Source organism: Indicator indicator, chromosome Z, assembly GCF_027791375.1.
Source record: "Indicator indicator isolate 239-I01 chromosome Z, UM_Iind_1.1, whole genome shotgun sequence".
NCBI lineage: Eukaryota > Metazoa > Chordata > Aves > Piciformes > Indicatoridae > Indicator > Indicator indicator.
The window spans coordinates 8,474,373-8,499,538 of record NC_072053.1 but is presented as its reverse complement, the minus strand read 5'-3'; the positions used below and the strand labels follow the sequence as shown (position 1 = coordinate 8,499,538).

The window sequence follows — 25,166 nt, the reverse complement described above, 5'->3', positions numbered from 1 at the left end:
ATTGCAAAATCAATACAGCAGAAATTTGGCCTTATACCTTCAGCAAAGATACCAGTTAGAACATCTGGTCTGTTGTCTGATCTTTTCTTTTCAGGTTTGTTTGTTTTTTTTTTTTTTTCTGGGGGGAGGGGTGATGCTTAACATATGTTTTTAGTTTCAAATGTTTATATTCATTATGAGATCAACAAATTGTAATTTCCATTGGTAATATCATAAAAACCTTTGGAAAGCATATTTATGTCTGTAGGGGCCAGATGGTACTCAGTAATACTGACATATGTTGTTCCACATAATTTTGCTGCCACAGAAAGGTTTCCATGTAATCCTTGTTTCTACCTGGTACATGCAAATGCTGATCCAGCAACATCTCCTGAAGTAAGAGGCAGAACCTGAATGGAACCAAATAATCCATCACTTCCATGTTTCCACTGGTATTTAACTAGCTCTTAAAATGTAGGTAACTTCACTTGTGGAGCTTTCTCATTTCTGTATGCTTAATGTGCAAACTCAGGTGTTTGGGTTTTGTTAACACAGGGAGGACTTCTTATTTCTGTATGTGCAGAGGCTAGAATTTGCAGTTTGTAAATGACCATGAGTCTGCCAGTGGCTGAACAGTCCACCTCCAATTAAAAGAAACAATGCTTTCGTGTCTGGTATTGATTGCTCTTGACAGTTGAGAAACTAAACAATCATATTTAAGTAAGCCAAGTAATCACATCTAAGGCAACAACCATATCTAAGTAAGCTAAAAGTACGGTGCAGCACTCAGGGCTGTCCCAGCTGCCACCAGAATGCTGCACATCCCCAGCTGGCAGAGCTGTGACAGGAGGAGGGCAAAGGACATCACGACTTTTCAAGGCCTGTCTTTTGTAGGGAAGCATTGATTCTGACAGTTGCAATACACATTTGCATCTTTGCTTATTCCAGCTACCTTTGTGAGAGCCTGGCCAGAGAATCTACAGCAATAGCATCTGCCTTGCAGCAGCTGTCACTGAACAGTGGAGGAATTTTGCTGCAAACTTGACTTTAAGACTTAAATTTGTTGTTTCAGGTCAGTGCATGACATACAACTGTGTAGAGATGTAAGCCACACACCTTCCCTTTCCAGATGTCAAATGTTCCCTTATATGCATGTTATGAACATTTTAATATTTTTACATTAAAAACATTTTAAAAAGGTATTTCCAGAGACTCTGATTATGATCCACATGAAATTGTCTTGCACTGAGGGCAAAGCTAAATAACATGACAGAGATTTATTAGGTGGTGTCAAACTGGATAAGTTTTGACTGCAGCTGCAAGAAGGCAGATAGCACCCCCTGTGCATGCTCAGGAAAACAGTACACAGAAATGCACATCCTACAGACAGTTTCAATACACTTAACTTCTGTAAATTATGATGAAACAGCACAGTATCTCTCAGTCTTTAAAAGACGAGTTACAAAATGCTAAAAACAGCACCAGACATCAAGCATTTATGGGATATGCACAAAGATCTTTGGAACTGCAGAACGCTGAATGGGAAGGAAAAGTGTTTTAGATTGAGATACCTAAAAATACACAATAGCTTGGAGACAAAGGAGTGTTCCTCCTCTGTAAGAAACTCATCTGACTGTTCAAATGAGGCAAAAGGATGACTTGCACCACTCAGTATGGTAGCTGTCAGATGTTTTTTTGTAGGTCTGTCTCAGCAGGAGGAGAGAACTCTTCCTTGCTCCCGAGTGTACATGTGAAGTGTCCTCACTGGTTGAGACATCTGGATATGCCCCACTATCTGTATCCCATCTGGAAAAGAAACCCAGGCCTGTGACTGGGGAGAAGGAGCTCTTACGTCATGTGGAGAGATTTCTTTTTTTTTTTTTTTTGGGGGGGGGGGGGGGAGGGGGAGAGGGTGATGGGGTAGGGGAGAGAATCTGGAACTGATGGACCCTAGTTTAAAATAATGGACCTAGTGGAAAGTCAAGGACCCTAGTTTAGATACAACTTCTGCCTCACCTCACCCTTCCTTTTTTCAAATGACCAGCTCCCAGCATCCCAATAGTTTGAGAAGCCCAAGATGACTGGCATGCCTAACTGACAGACTGAGCAGGGTCATTTTGCATGAGATTGTTCAGGACTTCTTGTTCACTGTGCTGGCTTCTTGACTCAGCTCCCAGGTGACATCTGCAGAACTGAGCTGTCCCATGCTCCATGGGTCACACTGACTTCCAGTGGCCAGCCAGCAGTCTAAAGCAGGCTTGAAGCCTTTAGCTGGCATTTCCTACACATGGCTAAGCATGCAACAGAGCTCTGCAGCATGAAGCTCACTGAATCCATTTATTGTCTGTTTACATGCAGTAAAGCCACAAATGCCAGAGGATGCTGCCCCTGTACACTTACCACTCCCTATCCCAGGAACACACTGGTTGTGTCTGGCATTTCTGGATATTGCACAGTTTAGTCAGTCTGGTGTCCAGCATCACAGTCAAACACTTCTAGTTCCCACATCCCAGTGTACCACCTTTCTGGGTGCAGCAAGGGGATGCGTTTGGGTGAATCTAGGAGGCTTAGGGTTTCCAATGTAAAATGAGAACTGCCTAAGACCTGATGTGGGTTCAGCCTGTCATGGGTAAGATATGAGTGCTGAAGTTGAAAACATTATGAATGTATTATGAACACATTATGAATGCTTTTAACAGAGTAATAAAAATTATTCAACAGAATAATAATCCCCAGGTTGCAGAAAGCAGCATCATTACTTAAGTGTATCTTTTCATATAGTCTATCAAGCTGTTTAACTCATTCCAAGGCAGAAAGCTTTACATCACACACTGCCTATGTTTTGTGATATGTATCATTACAATCAGGTACCATGGTGTACATGTACATATTGTAAAGGTTTTGTAACCTTTTTATCCCCTGTTAAAAATTCACTAATTGCTTAATTTGGTCAGCCTGTAATGATTTCCTCCTTAGCGTTTTTGGTTTTTTCGTGTCCCTAGGGAAAGGAGGTGCTGCTGGTAATAAGTGTTTTTGTCCACAGGAAAGCATCCCAGAAACTCTGTTTATGAAAGTAGTACCTGGAACGTGAGGATTCACATTCAGTGGTGGAAGAAATCCTGGTCTTGCCTGAGCAACACGATCCAAGAGCAAGGCTCCTGAACCATGTCTTTCTAGAAAAGATTGCTGTCTCCTGCTGAAAATAGCAGGCATGCTCTCCAGTACTTCTCTAGACCTTGATAACAAAGAGCGAGATGGAGAGAGAGTCTTTTTCTTTCTTGTCACGGATTTAATATCTTCTGCTACAGTAGGACTTAGACTAGTAGTTAACTGAGAATCAGAGCTGTAGTGATTTGCTCCTAAATTTCTTTTTTTGATAATACTGCTGAGGTTTGAAATAAAGCCAGTATGTCCTGAACTGGCATCCTTATCCACAGCAATCCTACCGGGATTATGTTTCTCTTCAACACAAGGAGTCTGAGAGTTTAGTTCATCACAGGATAATTTCCTTGATCCAGATTGATCAAAGGTTTTCAGTAAATGAGCAGTGTCTTTTATGTCAATGCTTTGGTGCCTGGTGATGAATTTCTTTGTTAAGGTAAGGCCGCCAATTTTAAAAGTGAGTCCTTCTTCATCTGGAGCAATATCCTGAAGTTCTTTTACAGAAGTAATTTTATTCTGGTGAAACAGTGAAGGGGAGCTCTTTATCCAAGGCTCAGACCACTGCACTTGTGCCAGCTTGGACCCTGCTTTTGTTGAGCTGGATTTTCTCATCAGTGAAACTGTCTGAGATGAGTTGTCCATGCTATGAGGATGATCCAGATCCTTAAAGTCAAATAGTGCTTTTTTAGTTTGATTTGAATTTGAAAATGGGGATGGAGATGTTTTCAGTTCTATTTCTGATGGAGAAGTGCAAGCAGCTGGGGAGTGGCATCCCTCAAGGTCTGCAGGAAGCATGTTTAGGTACTGCTTCGTTTTCTGCCTTCCCGATGGGGACTTGTCTGTTGTGATGATGATGACTTCTTTTCCTTGTGCCCTGCAGGCATTAAGAAGAACTTCCAGGGTCTCTTTGTCTTCAGAGTGTATTGCATACACAAGTGCAGAGCAATTGGAGTGATCTTGCAGGCTTGGGTCAGCTCCACTTTTCAGTAGCAGAGATACTACTTCAGGGCCTGCTTTTGCTAAACAAGCATGCATCAAGGCTGTCTTTCCAGATTTGTCCTGTATGTTTGGATCAGCCTTGTTTTCCAGTAGGTATTTAACCATCCTTTCTTTGCTGACGCTCTGGGAGTCAACATGCTTTGTCCTACAAGCAATCATTAACGGGGTTTCACCTCTGTCATTGCTCTCATTGACATAGGCACCACCCTCTAGTAGCAGTCTGGTGAGGCGCAGACGGCTTTGATAGACAGCTCTTATCAAGGAGGTCCCCTCTGCTGGCAACTCCACCATTTCAGTCATCATACTTGTGTCACTTGGACTTTCCTAGTGGCTGGAAAGAACACCTGGTTTTCAGAGAAAGCAAAGAGGACCCCCAGAAAAAATAGAATTCAACTGTACAAATTGCTTCTGTAAACAGCCCCATGCTGTCTGAAAAAAACATGAAGAAAAAACAAATAAACACAATATTCCCACCTCCTAGAGGTCAAGAAATACATTAAAACATAAAATAGTATTTGTATATAATTGTAACTTTGATAGATGCTTAAAGCATGGTGGTCACCTCTTGTTTGGTTGGTTGGGGTTTTGGTCTTGATTTCATCACACTCTGCCAAATAAGCTGCAATAGAAATTTAATTTCCATTACTCTAATGGTTTTATACTGACTACACCCAAGTGGCTCTTCTATGGTTGCACCACTTCTGATTTTCACCAGTGCAAGTCCTAAATGAATCCTGCAGCACTTTTTACATTGACATGAGATAGTGTCACATTCACTTAGCCTTGCTCATAAAATGCCAGTGCTAAACATTTAGAAATAAATGAGAAAAAAGAAAGTTCAGGGGCCTTAATAAGTAAGAAAAGCAAGAACAGTAAAATATTTATCTAAGGAGAAACTGTGACAGAGATGGAAAAGAAATATTAATGCATTTTATAAAAGTAGTTAAATTTGTGGAAGTACACTACCTCTCTTAAGTTCCTTTAAAAACATATTAGTCTGAGTGAAACAGCATAAACAAAGTGATGCACAGCCTGTCCCTCTCATCGTAGGGATCAGCGGGCTGAGAGGAGTCCTGTATATGGGCAAAGGTATCAGCTCTAAACCAAAAGAAACATCTCTAGGTGTCACAGGGGAGAGGGAAAAAACAAACAAACAAACTTAATGTGGTATAAACAATCAAAGGTCTTGTATGAATGTATAACTGCATAAGTGCAACTCATAAAACTAAAGTACTTTTATGTACGTTTTTTACGTGTTTTCTTGCCCATTTGCAGGGGAAAAAATCTTAGATAAAAAAACCCCAAAACAATATTTGACAGTTGGCAGAGCAATATATTCCAAGACAAGATTAGACATGGATATGAAAATTCCTTTTGTTTATTTACAGTGTATGTCTAGAGAAACAAAAATATTTAATTAGCTTAACTGCAAAGGAAATTAACAGAGACTCATTTTTATTTACCCTTGAAAGCACTAGCAACATTTTGGTGAATAAAGGAAGAGCAATAATTTTGTTCTATTTTTCTTTGATGTCGGAGCCTTATGCTGATTTTCAAAAACAAAAGGTATTATCCATGTAGTTTGTTCAAAACATCCAATAAACAAAGTCAGTGGAAACACATAACATTTTTTGCCACAAATTTCCTACCCCTCCCTGTTTATTTCACTCCACAGCATCATGCTCTGCAACTACAGGTGCTTTTGCTAAGCAGTAACATTCTGCTGTCTTGCCAGCCATGATGAGAAAAGGTAGCTGGGGCCTTCACACTTTTAATGTGTTAATTGAGTATTTATTATTCAACATAGTCATTTGGTAAGACTGTGTAGTAATGGCCACATGTAGCACATGTTTGAGTAAGATACCTCACAATATATGATATATGTAGGGGAAAAAAATAAAAACAAGCAAGCAAAAAAAAAAAGTGAGACAAACACTTGAGATGAACCAGTCCATCTTTGGTAGCATTTGTTTATGAGCTTATGGCCCTCAAAAAGGCTGTTCAGTTGTGTATGTATGAATGCAGTCCTATTCTGAGCAATTAAGGAGGATGATAGAGGGCCAGAAATTCTCTGCCTGCCTTTGTGAGAGTGAACATCCCACCTCTGATCACTGCCAAGAACAGGGGCACCACTGTGATACTATCATCATTTTTGACTGGTTGTTGGATTTTTTTTCCCCTTTCTTGAGGAAAAAAAAAAAAAGTAATTGCATTGAAATTACTTGAAGGATTCATTCCGTTATACTAAAAGTATGTGATTCAGCAGTGTCATTCTCAGCTCTCATTGATATGCCAAACATATTACAAAATGCATGTTTTTAACAAGTAATATATTCAAGATTATTATCAAGCCTTTTATAAAGAAAGTATCCAATTAATTTGTGCATTGAGGCTTCCAGAAACAAAGTAAATAGAAATATCTTTTAGATAGCACACATACTAGAATTCTGATTGTGTTTTCCTGTGGTTTTGACCTACCTGGAAGTCATTTGTGATTTCATATTCCTTTCCCATTTATCTAAAGATCTTCTGATAATTAACTGCTTGCTTTAGGTGATGACACTTCATACGAAAGTCTTTTCATCTGTAGACATACCCTTTTCGAACAAAAGAAGATTTACACACAAGGGAAGAGAATAATGCTACTTGAAGTCAAGCAGTAGGTCAATGCTAAAATGAGACAATTTTTCTGACACGTGTCTCTTAAATTCACTGTCTCTGTAAACTTTGCCAGGACTGTCAGTGTCAACGAGGGTAGAAGAAGGCTGGTCTCAGCCAACAGTTATTAGTTTGAAAGTCTGGACTAGATTGTATTGCCAGAATGTTGCATGATGTATAGATGGCAGTGATTAGGACATGGTTTAGTAGTGAACTTGGTAGTGCTAGGTTAATGGTTGGACTCAATGGTCTTGGAGCTCTTTTCCAACCTTAACGATTCTAACAATCTGGCCTGGAGAAAGCCCAGGATGTCTTTGTGCAGGCAGGTGAGCAGTTCCGGCATGCCCAAGACTCTTCCCAAAGCTTGTAGCTACTAATTTTCGTTTTGGAAACCAAACTTGTTTTATATACACCAGTTGGGACTGTCAGGTCTACAGAGCAGGCTCGGTTAATCCCTGAAAGAAGGAGCACAAGCATTATTTATAGGTTGATCTACACTTTGCATTGCAAAGGAAAAGGGGGAAGCGTGGGGGCAGAGGGAAGTGAAAGAAAAAATACAAAATGGGCAATAAAGAAACCATAAAAATTTCAGCATCAAATACTATATGATTAAAAGGAAGTGTTACAGATTTGCAACTGGAAAAATACCACACAGAATGCATTCCTGAATGCTGGATGGAGGTTACTCATGATTTCATCTGGAGAACCTGTTATAGTTACAGGAGAATGTGCTTGGGGCTGTGTCATCCCAAAATTGCCACTGTAGGAACAAAGTGCAGCTAGACTTTCAGAACACTCATACTACCTCAGTGGAAATACACTTACCACACCTGGATTAGGTACAAACTGCTCAAAAAGCTCCCTACAGATACCTATCTTGAAGTGAAGGACCACAGTCAAGACTTCCTTAAAAAAGTGATTTTTCTGATAATTCTTCACCAACTGATGCTGAACAGACTTGGATTATAAAACATTCCCAAATCTAATTAACTCTGATGTCAGAACCACTGCTTGAATGTTACTGAGATGTCAGGACTGACACAGCTGCTTTTCACAGCTGTGAAGGTAAACTTGTACCAAGATAGCAGATTAAGGAATAAAGAACTATGGAAGCTAGTGTATGATACTGAATCATGAACTGGCCTTACAGATTGTCCCCAAATTTCAGGTGTTCTTCTACAAATAATATTCCTGGAACAATCTGTCTAGGAAAAGCTTAATTTTATTTTCAAAAAGCAGTATTGTCCTGGAAAGTACTCCAAGATGAAACAGCACAAAGCATCTCATATTATGAAAATCAGGTTTTTTATGCTGATTATGATTTGTTTCCAAGAAGAAGATGACTGCTGTTGTGGTCCTACCCTGAGGTCAGGTTGGAATTATGAGTAACAACTCAGAGCCCTATTCTGATATAGGTACTGCTGCCATGGGAAAAGCCACTAAAAAGTTTTAGCACTTCTTCCTCCAACTCTTGCTTTCTTGCTTCTTGCATTGTAAATAGCATTTAAGTGCTATTTAATGCAAAATAGCATTTTGTAACATCTAGCAGTGTAAATAATTTTTCAAATATGGTGGAGGGGAGCTCACTGATTTTATAATGTATAACCAAATATAAACATAATCAACATTTTCAGTAATTATACAAATGCTATGAATGTATTTTCCTGCAAGGCAATCCTTGCTTTTTCAATGTGAAAGCAGAATTTTCCACCCTTTGTGCCTCAGTCCTCTCAGAGTTACACAAACAAGCTTTCACAGTAGTCTTTAGAGTCCAGAATAATTTAAGTAAAATTAAATCATGGATTTTCATCTCTGGGAAAAAAAAAAAAAAGTGCTCACTCACTTAAAGAGCATAAATCTTTAAATTTTTTTTTGGTGACTCTTCACATCTACATTAACCCTGTACATTCTCTCAGTCAGTATAACAAAAACGCTGATTTCCTACACTGTCATAAATACACTGAAATTTACCACATAAGAGTAAATTCTGAATACAAAAATTGCCTTTCTAACACAGCCCAAACTGCATCACACACAGCCCCCCGGAGAAGCTGACAGAACCAAGGTCAGTTTTGGAAACTTAGCCCGTGAAATGCAGCTTTCCTCAGTGACCTGCCTCTTCATCCTTGCTGTTCTCCGATCTTAACTTCTGGATGGTCAGGATCTGCACATTTCTCACCCATCTTCTCCCTCAGGGATTCCCCGTGTTGGTACTTGCAAAGAAAGTTTGGAGAGGTGCAGCCAGGTCATTAGGTCCCTTCTTCCTGTCACATCGTTGTTCACCTTTCCCAGGAGGGTTTTCTTATGGTTAATGAGCACTGCCAGAGAGTGGTTGGAGCGTGGTGGGGAATACTGGGAGAAAAAAGTTTCCCCCTGGGGCTCTGTATTAAGGCCAGCGTTGTTGCTCACCCGTTTCACAGCACCCTGACTTCTAGCCTAACGACTGTGGAGTTTTTGCTGAAAGAGACCTTGAGAAAAACAGCAATGGGCAATTTCTCTACAGGGAACACACCCTAAAAATATGAACGCGGGATAGAAGAGTAAAGCATGCTAAAGGCTTTTTCCGTTTAAAAAAAAATCACCGAGAAGAACGAGACAGGTGTTTGAACTGAGAAGAGCCTGACAGAATGGCTTTGCAAGACAAACATCACCCGTACAGAGCTTCAGTCACCCACCTCTACCCTTCCTCATCACTCCCGCGGCCCTAACGCGCTATACAGCGCTAAAGCCCCAGGCCGTCCCTTTCGTGCGGGGAGGAGCGCAGTCCGGGTGCCTCGGTCCCGGGATGAGGTGTCGGGACACTGGAGGGGAGCGCTTTACCTGTCGCCGTCGGCAGCGTCGCCCCCCCGCGCCGCATCAGGACCCGCCGAGCGGGAAGGGACGCACCAGCAGCTACTCGGGCAGCTCTGAACGAGGGAAAGGCTCTGGGGGTCCGCACGGCACTCCGCACCGAGGCCGGGAACGCTCCCACCGCCAGAGCACGGGAATTTCGCTTTCGACAACGCTCCCTCCCGGAGCAGCCGCAGGAGCGCGCAACCCTGAGGCGGGCGGCGAGTCGGAGGAGAACGCTCCCTGGCAGCCTCCGTCCCGCCACGGCCGGCGCTGAGGGCAGGCGAGAGCGGCCGCCGCCCGGAGCTCACCTGCGGAATGGGCAGAGCGGCAGCTGCCGGCAGAGCTGGGAGGAGGGCGCGGTAGCGGGAGGCAACCCAGAGGAACTGGGAGGCTGCCACACGCTCACCCTCTCATACACCCTCACGGCCACCCCTCGCCAGCAGCCACACCCACTCACACCCACCGCTTGACACAGACACCACACCCCTCACACCCTCCCACAGCCCCCTCAAGCCCCTCACACACGTCTCCCCAGACTTCACAACTGCCCAGAGAAGGTCTTTGACATTACTTCAAGCTCACATCCCCTCACACTTGCAACCCACCTGTTCCTTCACACCCTCTCATGCCTATCCCCGCTCCCTCTCAAACCCACAACCCATCAACAGCCATGCACCCCACCCACACATCCCTACTCCCACTCACTCACATACTCCCCCTCACATGTATCATTATGTCCTCACATTCACTCACATCCTTCTCACCCCCCAACATGCTCCCCCAGCTTCACATAACCATACTTCGTCAGTTCCTCATCCCTACACCCTTACACATCCCTGTTCCCTATCACACCCTCATCTCCTCACACCCCACAGGACCTCCAGTTGCTTTCCTCTTGGTGAAGTGTGACCATCACCCCTCAAGACAGAGATAACACCAAGATGCATTCTTACTCATTTTCCTTTACATGCAGTGAAAGGTAAAAATAACTCCCCTAAGACCCTTCTTCACCACCTCACTGCTTCCAGCCACCCATGGGGAATGAATTTAATGGCATTAACAGGAATGAGAGGAAGGTGAGCCCGAAGAGATGTTTCATTCAGGTATACTCGAGTCTTGCTCTGAAACAATTTCCTCCTGCTTTGAAAGACCAAAGCTGCCAAGAGGAGAAAATTATTTGGGTCCTGTTTGTAGGAGGATTAAGGCCTCAGTTCTTTCACAAGGTTTCTTCATTATCCAACAATTCTAAAGCCATCAATCTGTTTTTTTATTATGCAGGAGTAGTCATGGACCTTGTGGGAGACTGAAGACCCTCATGTCAATACAGGATTGTCTGGTATCACGGATTGGCTCTGCTGCTTGTCATATAGCCAGACTCGATCTGCCCACCACCAAATGAACCGGGCATGGCAGCAAGTCAGCATGGGTTTACCAAGGGCAAATCCTGCCTGACAAACCTGGTGGCCTTTTATGAACAGGTGGCAACATTAATAGATGAGGGGTGAGCATTTACCTGGACCTGAGCAAAGCCTTCGACACTGTCCCACACCACATCCTGGTCTCCAAACTGGTGACACATGGGTTTGATGGGTAGACCATGAGATGGATAAAGAACTGGCTTGATGGCCGCACCCAAAGAGTGGCTGTCAATAGCTCCATGTCCCAGTGGAGGTCAGTGACAAGTGGAGTCCCTCAGGGATCAGTCCTGGGACCAGTCTTGTCCAACATCTTTGTCGGTGCCATGGACAGTGGCATTGAGTGCACCCTCAGCAAGTTTGCTGATGACACCAAGCTGTGTGGTGCAGCAGACAGGCTGGAGGGAAGGGATGCCATCCAGAGGGACCTTGACAGGCTGGAGAGGTGGGCACAAGCCAACCTCATGAGGTTCAACAAGACAAAGTGCAGGGTCCTGCATCTGGGTTGAGGCAATCCCAAGCACAAATCCAGGCTGGGCAGTGACTGGCTGAAGAGCAGCCCTGAGGAGAGGGACTTGGGGGTGCTGGTGGACGATAAGCTCAACATGAGCCAGCAGTGTGCACCTGCAGCCCGGAAAGCCAACCAGATCCTGGGCTGCATCAAGAGAAGTGTGGCCAGCAGGTCAAGGGAGGTGATTCTCCCCCTCTACTCAGCTCTGGTGAGACCCCACCTGGAGTACTGCATCCAGTTCTGGAGCCCCTATTACAAGAGGGATATGGACATGCTAGAAGGTGTCCAGAGAAGAACCACGAGGATGATCAGAGGGCTGGAGCACCTCTCCTATGAGGACAGACTGAGAGAGTTAGGGCTGTTCAGTCTGGAGAAGAGAAGGCTCCGAGGTGACCTTCTTGTGGCCTTCCAGTATCTGAAGGGGGCTACAAGAAAGCTGGTGAGGGACTTTTTAGGCTATCAGGTAGTGACAGGACTAGGGGGGAATGGAATAAAGCTGGAAGTGGGGAGATTCAGGCTGGACGTGAGGAAGAAGTTCTGCCCCATGAGAGTGGTGAGAGCCTGGAATGGGTTGTCCAGGGAGGTGGTTGAGGCCCCATCCCTGGAGGTGTTTGCAGCCAGGCTGGATGAGGCTCTGGCCAGCCTGATGTAGTGTGAGGTGTCCCTGCCCATGGCAGGGGGGTTGGAACTAGATGATCCTTGTGGTCCCTGCCAACCCTGACTGATTCTATGATTCTATGATTTTAAGTCCCAGTTTCCAAAATTTTCTTGCATGACAGGCACATGAAAAGTTTATCTGCAACATTGCTTTAATGCAACATGACTTCATACAGTTTCCTGAGCAGCAGGTTACCTTATGTTTTCCAGAGTGTCTTGGAATTAGCCTCAGCACTCAAAAAGTTTCAGTAAGAAAGAAATTGTCTCTACAAAGCCAAGGTGTAGGCTCTGAACCATAACACTGGAACAGAATTTTCAAAATAAAGAAGATCCTATGGCATTCTAGAATTAAATTCTTCCCACAGCTGACATGTAGCATTTCTCTGAGGCCATCTTAGCTCCTTGGGTGCCATTATTCTAGGCTTATGTCACAGGATTTTTGACTACTGGCAAGTTTCAGGTTGCTAACTAAAATGCTATGAAATTTCAAAGCATGGTGGAAGACTCCCCTTGACTTTCATGGAAGTTTAGGACACCTTCACAGAATCACAGAATGGTTAAGGTAGAAAGGGACTTCTGGAGGTCATCTGGTCCAGTTTCCTCTGATAAACTACGGTCACTTAGAGCCACTTACTCAGAACCATGTCCAGACATTTTTTTTTTAATGTCTCCAAGAGTAGAGACCCCACAACCTCTCTGGGCAGCACTTGGTCACCAACATAGTGAAAAAGTATTTCCTGATGTTCATAGAGAAACTTTTGTTTCAATATGTGCCCATTGCTTCTTGTCCTGTCACTGGGCACCACTGGAAAGAACCTGTCTCTGTCTTCTTTGCGCCCTCCTTTCAGATATCTGCATACGTCGATAAGATCTCCCTGAGCATTCTCTTCTCCAGGCTAATCAGCAGCAGCTCTCTAAGCCCCTTTCACAGCAGAAATTCTCCACTCAGTTCATCATCTTCATGACTCTGTTGCATTTTCTCCAGTATGTCCATGTCTCTCTTGTACTGGGGATGCCAGAACTGGATACAGTACTCCAGATACAGTGTTGCCAGTGCTGAGTAGATGTGAAGGATCAACTGCAGAGGGCAGTATTTCACCTAATGCAGGCCAGGCTGTTAGCCTTCTTTGTGGCAAGGGCACATTGCTGAGTAGCATTCATCTTGGTACCCGCCAGGACACCCAGGTCTTTTTCTGCAAAGCTGCGTTCCAGCTGGATAGCCCCAGTGTGTCTTGTTGCTCTGGGTTGCTCCTCCTCAGATGCAGGACTTGGCACTTCTGCTGTTGAACTGATGATGTTTCTGTCAGACCATTCTCCATCCTGTCTATGTCCCTCTGGATTGCTGCAAGGCCCCCTGGTGTATGAGTCAATCCTTCCAATTTTGTGTCACTTGGAAACTTCCTGAGGCTACCCTCTGCCCCTGAATGCAAATGAAGATGCTAAACAGGATTAGCCTCTGAGGTACACCATTTGCTGCTGACCTCTAACTAAACTTCGTGTCACTGGTCACCATCCTGTTTGGCCCAGTTGTTTAGCCAGTTTTCAGCCTCAGTTTTTCACTCTCTGCTTCTCCAGCCCATATGTCAACAGCTTCTGTACAAGGATCTTCTGGTAGACAGTGCCAAAGGCCTACTGAAGTCCAGATAGACACCTGTTATTTAATAGGCCAGTCATTTTGTTGTAGAAGGTCATCAGGTTGCTCAAGCATGACTTCTGCCTGGTGAAGCCAAGCTGACCACTTCTAATTACATTACTGTGCTGTGGGTACTTACTACTTCTGGTAATGTTTACGTAGTTTCCTTAAGCACACCTGCAGATGACAGGGCTTCCTGATGATATCCCAAATAATCCAAGGATGTTTTCCAGGAATGCTGATTCCCACAAAAGCAAGAGGTAGCAATTCTACACAACAGTTTGCAGATACTTTGCCCTTTGTCATGCTAACTTGGTGTCAAGGCATGGAAGATGCAACAGACAGACCTGGGACCTGCAGCAACTGCAGCTGCCTTACAAGCATGGTTAGTTGTGAGGGCTGTAGTGCTCTTACTGTGCAAGGCTCTGTACTCGTCTATTTTAAAAGCCATCTGCTGCCTCTGCAATGTTGTTGTCTCTGTATAATAAAAGACAACAGGTGGATGCAGCAAACAAATAAGGGGGGTAAAGGCAAAGTAACAGCACAGGGATCCATCATGGTTGATATATAAGTAGCAGTCACAGGGCACCAGCATTCTTGATGCTGTGAAGGGCTTTTCTAGGCATCATCACAGGAAAGAGAAGTTTCCATCAGGAATGTGAAGGAAATTTGTACCATTCACCTTCATAAAATGCATGACAGAATCAGATAGCATGACTAAGAGCTGGATGAAACATATAAACAAGCCACTAAAACAAGCAACATGTCAAGGGCAGGTTCTTCAGTTACTATTTAACCTCATCTCTCACAAACTAAGTTGGCAGAATGTCCACTGACTTTTTTTCCCCCTTTTTGTTCTTTTTTTCCTCCTTTCTGCAGTGTGATTCTAATTATCTTAGTTTTCTTTTACTCCCTGCACCTCACCCACATTGTTAGTGCTCAGGCTTTGCTGACCAGCCTTAGAAAAGCATGTATATTGAATACCCACTCTTCAGTGAGGCTACTGCTCCTCTCAGACCTGTTGTTGTGTGAATTATATAAGATATGGAGGCGGTGTACACTTGTGTATGGTTCATCAATTCTGCTGCTGGAGCATCTTCACTTCTGCAGTTTCTGCATCTCTCGTGTCTGCTTCCTTACTTCACTTCCCGTCCTTGCCTGCATTGTATTGTTGTGTTTATGATAGCCAACATAAGTCTTTTACCAAAAACAAACAAAAAGAAGTATGCTGCACCAGTTCTTAGAAGAGCAATTTTTTTATATATATAATTTTTTTTTATATAGAAATGTCAAAATATCTTCTCTTTTGGCTACTTTTAATTGGATAGATAAACAACTGCTGGTATCAAGAATTTTTATGTTTACAGTGAAGAAGGAAGCAAAACCAGAGTAGGGAATACATCAATGCAGTCTAACATTTATTTTAAAATACAGAAGATATTTCCATATGCACCTAGCATACTAGTTTGTCATACTTCTTGGTATCTCTCTCAGGATATCTATCAACCCAGCCCTCTCCTAGATTTCACTAGGAGTTGAGTTAGCTAAATATCTACCAGGGAAAAGTTTCATGGTCATAGAATACTAATTTTAACTGACTAAAACATTCCACTGTTGATGAACTTTTGTCCAAAGATGGTCAGACAGAGAGTAAAGATAAAGAAACATACTTACTTTTCTGGTAGCCTGCTCAACAGTCTGCTGGAAGGCCAGAGCTGGACTGCAGACGTCAAGACTGGGACCCTTGTTTTGGGAAGGTGAGTTCAGAGCTCAAACCCTAGGTGCTGCACTTGGGAGTCCAGCCATTCACAGAATCACAATCAGAGGATGTTAGGGGTTGGAAGGGAGCTCACAAGAATATCTAATCCAAACCCCCTTCCAGGGCAAGATCACCTAGAATAGGCCACACTGGAACACATCCAGGAGGGTTTTGAATGTCTCCAGAGAAGACTTCACAATCTCACTGGAAAGCCTGTTCCAGTATTCTGTTACCCTCACAGTAAACCAGCTTTTCCTTATGTTCACATAGAAACCTCTATGCTCCTTCTTACACCTATAGCTCATTGTCCTATTATTGGACATCACTGAGAAGAGCCTGGCTCCATCTTCCCAACACTCGCACTTCACATCTTTATAAATACAAATGAGCTCACTTCTCAGTCTCCTCTTCTCCAAGCTAAAGAGAGCCAGCTCCCTCAGCTGGGAAATCTTCCACTTCCTTAATCATCTTTGTGACTCTGTGCTAAATTCTAAGAGCCTTGCCTGTCCTGGTGCTGCTGGGGCTTCCAAATGCTATCCGCAACAGTATGGGGCTTTCCTGGGTCCCTGGGGATCTTAGGAATCAGTGAAGTCAGCTGCTTCATTTTGTTTATAGAAGAAAAATTACAGAAATATGATGATATGATCTAAAATAAAACTAGTTTGGGATTTTTCTTTCCCTGAAAAACTATAAACATTTTGGTTGTGTAAGACTGCCCACTCTCACAAGCAAGCCCACCCCCCACAGATCAGGAGGGAAATTAACACCAAAAAAAGCCCTGGGTTGAGATAAGGAAATAAAAAGTGCACAATTATCTTAGCCCATTTCACAGAAAAGCAGCAGCAGAAGTAGAAACAGGAGCAGAAGCCAACCATGAAATGACTCCCCACCCCCAAACCTGCAGCCAGCCCAGTGGAAACAGACCAACACCCCAGACTGGAAACTAGAAGCATCAACTGGACAAGGAAGCCTCTTATGTTACAACACAAACTACGAGCCCCATGCTGCTTCACTTCAGCCAGCTCTTTCATTTTAAAGCTGGTATGACATTAGCATGGTATTGAATACCCATCAGCAGATTGAACTGAATTCATGACAAGTTGTCATGACTGTTTGGTGCAGACCAACCTTAGCCTACACTAGCAAAAACTGATTCACCTCAAGAAGGAGCTGTGATTGATTACTACAGATAATTATTTATATATTAATACATCAGTGTGCAAACTGCTGAGCATGGTATAATGTAATATAAGTAATTGCTTGAGAGTACCCTCAGCAAGTTTGCTGATGATACAAAACCGGGGGCAGGTGGATGACATTCTGTTGGGCTGTGCAGCCATCCGATGAGATCTAGACAGGCCAGAGAGCTGGGTGAAGGCAAACCTTATGAAGTTCAATAAGGACAAGTGCAGGGTCCTGCATCTGGGGAGGAATAACAACAGGCACCAGTACAGGCAGGTCCACAGAGAAAGACCTTGGAGTCCTGGAGGACAGCAAGTTCGTCATTGGACAACAATGTGTCCTTGTGGCCAAGAGAGCCACAAGAAAAGTGCGATCAGCAGGTCTAGGGAGGTTCTTCTTCCCCTCTGCTCTGCCCTGGTGACACTTCACCTGGAATGCTGTGTCCGGTTTTGGGCTCCCCAGTTCAAGAGAGAGATTGATCTGCCAGAGAGAGTCCAATGGAGAGCAACGAGGATGATTAGGGGACTCGTGCATCTCCCCTATGAAGAGAGACTGAGAGCCCTGGGGCTGTTTAGTCTTGAGAAGACTGAGAGGGGACCTCATCAATGTGTACAAATATCTGAGGGGTGGGTGTCAAGTGGAGGTAGCCAATAAGACAAGAAACAACGGGTACAAACTTGAACATAGAAGATTTCACCTCAACATGAGGAGAAACTTCTTTACAGTGATGGTGACAGAGCACTGGAACAGGCTGCCCAGGGGGTTGTGGAGTCTCCTTCTCTTGAGACTTTCAAAACATTTCTGTGTAGACTCCCCTAGGTGATCCTGCTTTTGGCAAGGGGGTTAGACTCACTGATCCCTTCTAACTGAGGTCCCTTCTAACCTCTAATGTTCTATGATTCTAATTCTAGTCGTTCTTTTACTTTGTTATGTATCATGCATAAAATATTTTTTTCAGCTATGAATAAGTGGAAAAATACAAAAGCATAATTAACTTGATTTAGTTGTGATAACTGAAAAAAAAACCACAACGAAAACATACAAAACTCTGAAATTAGTGTTATTATATTACCCATATATATATATATATATATATATTACCCAAAAAAGAGTTTTTAAACATTATGTACACAGGTAGATGTTTACTGTGCTAGAATTGCTTGCAGAGAGAAAAGTAGCAACACATTGTAAACAACAGTGTTTCTTCAAAATACTTTTATTAAATGTAACAGGTACTGCTGCTTGCTTGTTTAACAGAATGAAGTGAAATTATGCTAGTGATTTAGAGGCATCACTGGAGAGGTCTAAAAGAGAGAAGAGGAGACAGAGGCAGCAGGCAGGGTACAGAGAAGTGCCTTGTTTTGTTTCTAAAATAATAAGCAAAAACAAACAGAAGAAATTAGGACTGCATTAGGAGTCTCACAAAAAGCCTTAACTCTGCATGCAGTATAAAATCTAGAATAACACTTTATTAATTTATTGCTTTGTTTACCTAGGCAGTTTTGATTTTGAAGTGTACCCAATATCGTGCTGTCTTTGCTAACACATGCTGCGGGGTCGATCACATCACGTAAGAGTGCTGAGACAGATTCGTTTGACAGTCAGGTATTGCCTCTTTGGTTTCAGTGAGGTAAAGCCAAAGTCGAGTATTCTCCTGATTTTTGTCAGGCTTATTTTAATTACGTCTTTATGACACAGAGTCTTCTCTCTAGAACAATATGCTTTCTGAAGTGTTTGGTGTGTTTTTGCTAATTATTTCAATTAAAAAACTGACTCCGTGGGGGAATTGCTCTTGTGACACATGCAGGAATAATTATAATTGGTGAGGGAAGAGGAGTTCCTCAAACAATTTTAGAGAATATATTGCAAGAAAATGTCTTGTTCTGTGGACTGTTCGCAATGTTGCAAAACACAGCTGCTGGTTTCCTAAGTGCTATAAATCAGCAGGCTCATTGGATAACTTCCTTTTGCCAGGATTTTTATCTCCTCTGGTGTGAATCAGATATTGCTAACTCAGTATGTGCACATCTGTAGAGTCAATTCTTTCTCATAAATGTGTTCAGAAAGATTGGAAATAGATTGTGAAAGAAGTTATTTTTAAAATAACTTGATGTTACAGTTTTAGGCATATTGGTAAGGCAAGAGGGTAGCAAAGCTGCTTTCTGCCTTATGACAAAGACTTGTGCCAGCATAGTGACTCCCAATCACAGCACTTGTTTTCTAGTTAGGGTGAAAAATCTCATCATAGTTCAAGACATCAACTGCATGCAGGCTTGTCTGAAATTCATACACTAGTGATGGTCAATACTAGATGAATCTTCCACACTGCTGAGAAGAAAAACATACACTCAGTTTTGCGACAATGTTTTTTTAGCCCAAACAGATTTTTTTTTTTTACTCTTTTTTGTTTGTTTGTTTGTTTGTTTTGAACAGATCAAGCCATTATTCTGCTCCAACTTGAAGGATATGGATTTCCTTCATGTGAGGATAAATAATACACGGAATGAAAGCAATTACTTAGATTAGAGCAAAAAAGTTGTCTGTAACTTTTAGGCATGCTGGTAGTTTCTAGAGAAATCTGAATTACATTCTAGAAAAAAACCCAGTAAATTGTGTAGTAAGTGATGCTGTAAGTGCTGTGTGCAAAAGGAAGAGAATCTACATGATTCCACCCGAAAGAGAACCACAGTTTGATGGACAGTGAGACTCAGTGCTCTGAAGAAATCAATTGTGACTGACTGAAACCGCAATCCATACGAAAGTGCTGAGTAAAAGAGAACTGCAGAAGAATGAATTATTTTTCTGTATGCTTAACAACTGAACAAACTTGAAAACAAACAAACAAAACCAGTAATCTAATTAAGTAATTATTTCTAAAATTCAGTATGTTAAATTGATGAGGTATTCCACCTAGGTTTATTGATGGAAACAAATCTAAGATTTAACCCTTCTGAACAAAACCTAACAAGATGAGGTATAAGGATTAAAACTCCCTTCCTCCACTTGTGACAATCAAGTTCTCTTTCAGGCTGATTTCACAAAAAGTAGTTTTCTGGAGTTTGTTTTGTGTTTAATAACCTGCTGCTGAACTGAAGAGTTAAAAAACTTCTCAAGTGCTTAGTACAACTGCACAAGCTTCAGTTGAATTCTGTGGCCCAGTCTGTATTAAATTATTTACTCTCATGGGAGAGGTCTGTTTAACATTTTTCTGTTTCATGTTTTTAATCACTGAAAGAATGGGGATAGGATGTAGCAACTGCAGTGAGATTGTATATGAGGCTTAACCAGGTCAAATTCTGGGTCCTGTGCTTGGGTCACAACAACCCTGTGCAGTGCTACAGGCTTGGAGCAGAGTGGCTGGAAAGCTATGTAGCAGGAAAGCACTTGGGAGTGCTGGTTGACAGCCAGCTGAACATGATTCAGCAGCGTGCTCAGGTGGCCAAGAACACCAGCAGCATCCTGGCCTGGATCAGTAGTAGTGTGGCCAGCAGGAGCAGGGAAGTGATCCTGCCCTCATACTCAGCACTGGTGAGGCTGTACCTTGAATATTGTATTCAGTTTTGGGCCACTCATTCCAAGGACATTGTGGTACTGAAGTACATCCAGAGAAGGGCAATGAAGCTGGTGAAGGGCCTGGAGAATGCGTCTTATGTGGAGCAGCTGAGTGAATTGTGATTGTTTAGTGTGGAGAAGAGGAGGCTGAGGGTAGACCTCATTGCTCTATACAACTACTTAAGAGAAAGCTGTAGCAAATTGAGGGTTGGTCCTATTATCAAGTAACAGAATGAGAGGAAATGGCCTCAAATTGCACCAGGGGAGGTTTAGAATGGATATCAGGGAAAATTTCTTTACTGGAAGAGTGGTCAGACATTGGAACAGGCTGCCCAGGGATATGGTAGAGTCACCATCCCTGGAAGTGTCAAAAAGCATGTAGACATGGCACTGCAGGACATGGTTTAATGGTCATGGTGGTGTTAGGTTGAGGGTTGGACTCAATGATCCTAGAGGTCTTTTCCACCTGAAACAATTCTGCGATTCTGTGTTCTGCTCATAGTTCAAAGCAGGTATCTTCCAAGCACATGTTCTGAGGTCTGTGGAGGTTGTCCACAGACAGCTCATGTCAAATGATTTCAGGTTTTAATGCTGTTCACTTGGGTCTAGCTGAAGCAAGTGATAACATATTGCTCCTGCTTGGTCACAACTGCCCATGGCTGGAGGCTACTGGCCCTGCAGCTGCTGTCAGTGGGAAGGATCACCTGAGTTTTAACTTGCCCCTTTGGGCAAACCCACTTCGCTAATTTGAAACCACTCTCCACTGGACATTTAATGTTCACTGGATGAACATTAAAAGCATGTTACTTCTGAGAAGCAAATGCTCTATTTTTGTGCAAGTGTCCTCTGTTAAATCAATGATGCAATTTATAGCCAAAATGGCTCCTATATAATCACTTGTTTATTGAGAAAGATTCTGCTTAGTATTAGAGGCTCATTAAACTGCACTGCTGATAGAAAGGCATTGATTCAGACTTCTGTGACTAATGGCATACCACCTCTTTCCTGTCCTCTCAAATTCTGTATTTCCTTTTTTTTATTAAATAATGTTTGGGGTTTTTTTTCCATAGCAGACATCATTCAGCAAAATATTTGATTTCATACCTAAAGTATAGAAAATATATGGCCATCTTTCAGAAGAAGCACTACCAGCTCATCAGACTGTTTGAAATACTTGCTTTTCTTGATCTCTTCTAAATTTCTGTAGATCTCCAATCCAACAGGACAGTTGACAAGGGACATAACTGAAGTTCAAGAGAGAGGGTGATACATAAATGCTGTATCCAAGACCATTAAAAGACAGGAGCACACCAAGATTAGTATGTCAAGATAATCTACTTTATTAAGCCACCCAATTTAACTGTAGATAAACAGGCACATTTTAACATGCAAGCCCTTGTTCAAGTCTCCTGAAAAAAAGGTCTTGAGAATTCAACCAGCATGGGGCTCTGCCTGAAAGTTTGCCTGCTCTTTTTCCAACCATTCCAATTAACCTAATGAAAGACTTCTTGTAGATGTTGCTTTTACACTACATAAAAGGAGACAGAGTGACCTGCAGAATGATCTGCATATAGAAAACAGGTAAGAGAATAAATAATGCAGGCTCACCCTGAAGGCAGCAGAAAGTAAGTCTTTATACTTGAAAACAAATTAAAAATGGTCAGATTTCCCATGTGCAGTCCCAGAAGGACATTCTGGCACACCTGGGAAATCATCAGCCCAGGCACAGTGCTAGCCTGTGGGCTGCTTGGTGCTCTGGGATGGGAATCATGCTTTCACATGTAGTACAGGCATTTCAGGATAGAAATGGTAGCTTAAGCTTTCTGTGTAACTGATAGAGACTGTCACACAGACATCCAAATCCTGAAAACCCTTCACTAATGAAGTTCTTTGTCATGGCATTTTACAAGTGCTAAACCCAGCAGTGGCTTGAAAGTGTTTCCTTAGTAATTATAGTTACAAGGCAAAATAACACTTGTAGGAAACTAATCCTTCCAGGAATCATCAGTTTCCTCTTCTCAACTTTTCCTCCCCTTCCTCCTCTTCTGTTCAAGGATCTGTCTCTTCAAGAGAGTTTTGAGATTGTTTTTTCAACCTACCCTAACTTGGTAGGCTTCATTCCTACAGCCCTCCTGGACCTGCAGAGGCTTAATGCACAACTGAATAATGGAGGAGGTAACCCCATGTCTCGTGCTTATCCAAGCTTTATCACTTCTGGTCACCTCACTTTCTGCATTGATTAACAAACAACCCTTCCCGCAGCTTCTCCACTCTCCAAATCGGCAGCTGACTTCCTCTCCTGTTAGCACAACTTTTAAACTGCTCAGAGTTAGTTTAGGTTTAGGTCTGAGGTTTAGGTCTTTGGCAAATTAGCTGTAGTCTGATGAAGACAATACGGTTGTCTCGTCCCAGTCAAGACTCTGATGCTCTTCTTAGATAACATGCATAAGCTAATCACTGTCATTTCCCCCTTCCTGTTTTTCCGCTAGTGTTCTGTATATATACTAATAATACTCTGCTAAATTAGGCAACTCATATTATTTAGAGTGTACCTTTCTTCTCCATGAATTGCTCTTCATGACAGAAATTGGAATGTTCCCAGTTTTGACCTTGAATACACTGCAGCTCTAATGCTATTGGTGACATACTGAAAGCATCAGCTTTCTACTGCCAAATGGAAACTGCTGTCCACTGTCAGATAAGAGATAATGAGTAATAGACAAGCAACAGAAATACAAATGGTTTGGTTTTCACCTCTTATGCAGACCCTCTCTCTGGTTTTAGTGATCTTGTTAAAGCTAGCCCTATCCTTAAAAATTAAATTTTTAATCTGTTTAGAACACTTTGTTCTTGGGAAAGCATGAATGAGGGGGATTAAATTATATCTGTACTATGCTTTTCTTGGTGATTGGTAATTATACTGTCACTCATGATGCTATTCGTTGCACTTAGCTGCATGGAGCTGGGAAAAAAAATGACATTTCCCCCTGTACTAGACATAATGAGAATCTATGGCTTTTCACAGAATTGTACAGCAGTGAGGTACAGGAGTAAACAAAATGTAGAAAAGTTGTACTTGGAACAAAGAATTTTTTTCTTCCAGCCATAGTACAAAATATTTTTATTCCCTTGGAAAACACGAACGGGGAAGTCACAGATGCAATGCCCAATTTAGGGGAAGAGAAGATATTTTTTATTTGTTGCTTTCTCAACCAACCCATCAACCAGCAAAGAATCGTTTTTAAAAGAGGTCCCATACAAGTTCCAGCTAGTAACTCTGGCCTTCAGGGATGAGTCTTGTCTGGTTTGGGGTAACAAATTGAGGTATCTTTAAAAGGACAGAAACTTAAAAAATTGTGTGAAGTTTCCATCCTCTGGAAATAACATAACTATCAGCAGTCTAAGAAAACATGACTTAATGCCCTTCTGCCTCTCCATTTTCTTCAAACTGAGCATCTAATGTCATAGTGGTTATTATGAGTCATTAGGGTGAACATACCTGACCTCACTGCAAGCAAATACATTTTCCCAGTTCTTGACTGGAATCTGTATGGCATTATGAAAAACTCTGAGGCCAAAGATCCTGTCCAAATACAGTGCTTTTGTTAAAAAAAAAAAAAACAACAAACCAAATCAAAATGCATCTTTTTGGCTGTGGTATACTGAACAAACTGCATCACTAATATGTTGTGAAAAGTTTTAAGCAGGAAACTGCTGCATTATTTCAAAAGTTGTCATTTTGATGAATCATACATTGACTTAATCTGTTCTGGAATTGACAAATGAACATAGTTAAATCTGGAGAGGACCAAGTCAGACCACAGGGAGCTGGAGTTAACTATTTATGTTCCTAGTAGGCTTGTTTGTATCCATCTTAAAGTTCTGGGCAACCAAAGTGGTTCAGCAAAAGAGTTTTGGGCTCAGTGGTTTCACGATTTCAGCTTTCAGCAGTGACCTCTATTAGGTACTAACTGATACTTACTAAACTCTTCTGGGAGGTTCTTTTCTCTTGTCGGGGTCACTGTGACTTATATTCTTTCAAAAAATAACACCCCCCTGGTAACTGTATTTTCCTTTCCCTTTTGCAATGTGTTGGCAAATTAAACCACAGGAGACTTTTAGCTGTATTGTGCAAGCATATAACTTTGTTGTTTTAATACTTATTGACTGATACCAAGTCAGCACACACGGGGGCAAGATCAGCACAGGAAAGTACTCACATTTTTAAGAATGAAACAGTAACAGAAAACTGAGACAAGAGGTTATTCAAGACAGCCAGCATGGCTTTACTGGGGGCAGGTCCTGCCTCACTAACCTTAAGGCTTTCTATGACAAAGTGACTATGTTAGTAGATAAGGGATGACCTATGGATGTGATCTATCTGGATTTCTGCAAGGCTTTGGCACAGTCCCCTACAACATCCTGCTCACTATGTTGGAGAGATATGGATTTGATGGGTGGACTGCAGTGGACAAGGAATTGGCTGGATGGTCACATCCAGAGGGTGGTGCTCAATGGCTTGAAGTCCAGATGGAGAGCAATGGCAAGCGGGGTCACTCAGGGGTCTGTACTGGGACCTGTACTGTTTAACACTTTTATCAATGACATAGACAGTGGGATTGAGTGCACCATCAGCAAGTTTGCAGATGACACCAAGCTGTGTGGTGTTGTCGATACACTAGAGGGATGGGATGGCATCCAGAGGGACCTGGACAAGCTGGAGAAGTGAGCCCAGGTGAACCTCATGAAGTTCAACAAAAGCAGGTGCAGGGTTCTGCACGTGGGCTAGAACAATCCTCACTATCAACACAGACTGGGGGATGAGGT

At 42.5% G+C, this 25,166-nt stretch overlaps 1 protein-coding gene across 1 annotated transcript; it reads right to left on the bottom strand.

The window, feature by feature from the left end:
- Positions 1 to 2,901: 2,901 nt before the first annotated feature.
- On the bottom strand, positions 2,902 to 4,443 carry ANKRD34B (ankyrin repeat domain 34B). The gene has a single exon (XM_054398104.1). The coding sequence runs from the start codon at positions 4,441 to 4,443 to the stop codon at positions 2,902 to 2,904; it is 1,542 nt and encodes a 513-aa protein (XP_054254079.1).
- Positions 4,444 to 25,166: the final 20,723 nt, after the last annotated feature.